The following is a 3,675-nucleotide window of genomic DNA, read 5'->3' as shown; positions in this document are numbered from 1 at the left end:
ACAACATCAAAACAGACAGACAAAGTACCAGCAAAACAGCCATGTCTCCTCAGTCCTTGGCAGCTCAGGGGGCAGGTCTCAAAAGTCCAGGGCAATTCAAAGCGGCCACCAGCAATTCTCTTAGTCTCTCTCTCTCCACGAGGTGCTGTTTCCAAAAAAAAGTTTCTTCTGCCTCTCTCTTGTCTCTCCAAATCTTTGTCACCAGCTCCTCCCAGTTCAGGACTTTCTTTTCACATCAACAAGCCCATCCCACAGGTGGGGTTAACAAGCTCTGGGTTTTAACACAATCAATTTGAAAACCAAGCCAATACAGGGGAATCTTTAATTGCCATTACTATCACAATTCACTGTGCCACCTAGCCACCCCTGGAGTGTCCTTTTCAAATGAGTGATAGTTTTCTTCTCATTTTTCATAAAGGATGTCCTTGATGGATGTATAAATAAATCTTATCAAGATTATGTATGGACCCAACAAAGACTTATTGTGTCCAGCTTAGCAAAGTCCAGAGAGGCTCATTACTAGCCGTATGTATACTTAATGATGGAATTGTTAGCTATGGCAACCTACAAAAGAGTAAAAAAATTAAATCCCTGAATCTCATCTGCCTCTTACCTTCTTGCAGTGGAAGAAAAGGATACAGAGGATAGTAAAAATTGTGATTTTTATACACCATCTATGAGCATCAAGTTATTAGGACTCTAAATATGACATCTGTGTCCAGTGACAAAAGAGTATAATATGCTGCTAGAAAAAGATCTATATAAATCTTGACATAGTCACTGTAAATAAAATTAGAATTTATAAGGATGTTTTTGTTGCTGCTAAGTGGCATTATAATTTACAGTTTTCCCTTGGAGATGTAAATAAAGGAGTTAAAGTAGCTGGTATGATCAAGCATATAAAGGCAAAAAGAAAAATCATTTCATGGGGAACTTGATCATGTCACTATGTGATAAACATTTTTGAAATGATTACCATCATGAAATTACTTCCCACTTATGTGCCAGTATATGTTTCAAAGAATTAAGGGGTGGAAAAATTCTAAAGAGTATTTGATAAGACCCTCCAAATTAAATAATGATATAATTTAATGCCCAAAGACTTCAGTGCAAACATTGGAAGACTAAAAAGTTACGTATAAGGAGTAAGAAAAAAAAGTTCAAGGACTTCTAGACTACAGAAGCCTCATGATTATATGTTCTAAATAGTTTGAGAAAAGTCAGGAAGAAATAGATATGTAAAGCACCAAAATAATATCACAAATAAAATTTACTTGGGAAATTAACTAATTTTTAACTGATGAGAAACAACTGAATACTAATATGTGAGTCATTTCTGAATCAATTATTTGTGTAGTAACAACAAATTGACTTGTTAGAGCAAAGATCAAAATCAATACTATGGTAGAAGAAAGAGCAAAAACATAAATATGGTAAATAAGTCAATTCTAGCTTGACCTATTTAAATCAGCTATTTATGCTAATAGTGGGAAATGAATAAGAGACATCAATGTCAATAATCACCGTTCCATACTGAAGTGTAATAGATGGGAATAAATTGCAATAAGGAATAAAGAATAGCAAAATCATAGAATTTTAGATTAGGGAGGAGTATAAACTGCCATCTAGTCCAACTTATCTCCCACAAAGGAATGCCTACTATAGTACATCCAACAGATAGTTATCTAGCCTTTATTTGAATATCTCCTCTAGTGAGAGGGAGCCGAACAACCTCCTAAGGCTCATTTCATTTGAACATCTGTAATTGTTAAGAAGCTTATACCAAGCTTATATTTGCATCTTTGCTATTCCTACTCTAAGCATAACATGTCAATTAATCAAAAAATCAACAAGCATTTACTAAGTGTTTATTATGTGCCAGACACAGCTAAGCACTGGGGATATAGAGAAAGACAAAAACAGTCCCTCTCCTCAAGGATCTTGCTGGGGTGGAACAACACATGATACAAAGTAGAAGGAATGTAAACTTAAATGAAAAGGCTCAAGTGACTAGGAGTCCTAGGAAGACCTCTACAGAAAGTTGCATTTGAGCTTGATCTTGAAAGTAACCAGGTATGTCAAGCATCATAGGTGAAGAGGGAAAGTGTTCCAGGCATGGGGATAACCCATGCAAAGGCACAGAAATGGGAGATATAGTGTTATATGCAAGAACAACAAATTGGCTAGAATTGCTGGATTGTCATCCAGCATAGAAAGCAGTAGAGTATGAGCCTACTAGAAAGGTAGGAATGTGCCAGGTTGTTAGAGCCTTGAAAATCAAAGAAATTTATATTTGACTCTAGGGAAGAGAGCCACTGGAGTTTATTGAGCAGGGAGTTACATAGACCTATTTTAGGAAAATTTTGGCAGCTATGTGGAAGATGGATTGGCATAAGAACTTGAAAGCTATTGCAATAATCCAGGCAAGAGATGATAGGATCTGAAATAAGGTGATGTCTGGATGAGACAACTTCACCTGAAAGATAATGGTCAGTTCCAAGCACCACATTGATAAATTAAAGAGCATTTAAATAAGGGTAACCAGTATACTCTTGGGGACCAAGGGTCCTGGGTTAGTTCAAATTGTCCTTACTGTTTCTCATTCACAGGGCTCCCATTTCCCTTCTTGTCTTTGTGTTCTCTCCCATTCCTGGAATGCACTCCTTCATCACTTCTATCTCTTAAAATTCCTAGTTTCCTTCAAAACTCAACTCAAGCACCACCTACAGGAAGTGTTTCCTTATCCTCCCAGCTGCTGGCGCCTTTCCCCTAAAATTTATCTCATATTGATTTTGTGTATGTATGTGTACCTGACATTGCCTCCACTAGACATTAAGTTCCTTGAGGACTGGGACTATTTTCACTTTTGTGAAGGTGCTTAATAAGGTGAATCCATTAAGTAAATGCTTTTTTTTAATTGATTGATTGTTGGGAAGATCACCTGGAGTATATCAGTGTGATACAATTATGGGGGTGTTGAAGGATCAGTTTCCAGGGTATCTGAAAGAGTAAATAAAACCAAGGACCAGACATCTCAGATATAATTATTACCCCAAAAACAGTAATAAAGAAAATATTAATAACTACTGACCTCATATATCTACTTTCAAGTTTTATAGCATACCACATATTTTTCATCATAACTGACTTAAAGTTCTAGAGATATGAGATCCCATTTAAAAATGATTTATTGATGCTTTTTGTTTTTATATTATTGTCTCTTTCCAATAAAACCCCTATTCTTATGGAACTTTCATATGAGAGAACTGCTGTAAAATAAAACATGTACCTTAATATGTCTGACAATGCATGCCTCATTTTTTACCTGTAGTCCAGCACTTCTCTACTAAGAAAAACTAGGCTGAATGAAAGAAATGATGACTATGAAGAATTCAGAGAGAACTAGGAAGACTTATGTAACATCAAGCACAAGAAAATTCCAGGTTCTGATTACTACAAGCATAGTAACTCTTCATTTATTCAACAACAGATTAAGGCAAAACATTCACAGAAAAGAGAAAATCAAAATACAAGGTAACTCAGTCATTTGGTAAGTTCTCAGTTAAGTCACAAAGTACAAAAGTCAAAGTACTCCACCCCTGGATAGTACATTAATTTAGTCAATCACAAAGTCTTAAGTCCTCAGTTGAGTCACAAAGTACAAAAGTCAAAGTA

At 35.8% G+C, this 3,675-nt stretch overlaps 1 protein-coding gene across 4 annotated transcripts in view; it reads left to right on the top strand.

Moving 5' to 3' along the window:
* LOC138176119 (inositol 1,4,5-trisphosphate-gated calcium channel ITPR2) overlaps positions 1-3,675 on the top strand; it is a 529,530-nt gene that overhangs the window by 453,554 nt on the left and 72,301 nt on the right. Inside the window, exon 53 of one of the 4 annotated variants that reach the window (XM_069106878.1) lies at positions 3,332-3,488. The exons of the other annotated variants lie outside the window; for them this stretch is intronic. Coding sequence (XP_068962979.1) covers positions 3,332-3,360 — 29 coding nt within the window. The 3' untranslated portion in view covers positions 3,361-3,488. Of the gene's footprint in view, positions 1-3,331; positions 3,489-3,675 lie in introns of those variants that run through there. 4 annotated transcript variants of the gene reach the window in all.

This window comes from Petaurus breviceps, unplaced genomic scaffold, assembly GCF_028583685.1.
Source record: "Petaurus breviceps papuanus isolate PSGF00001 unplaced genomic scaffold, PetGlider_PUasm1.0 81, whole genome shotgun sequence".
Lineage (NCBI taxonomy): Eukaryota > Metazoa > Chordata > Mammalia > Diprotodontia > Petauridae > Petaurus > Petaurus breviceps.
This window is presented reverse-complemented; position numbering and strand designations above follow the sequence as displayed.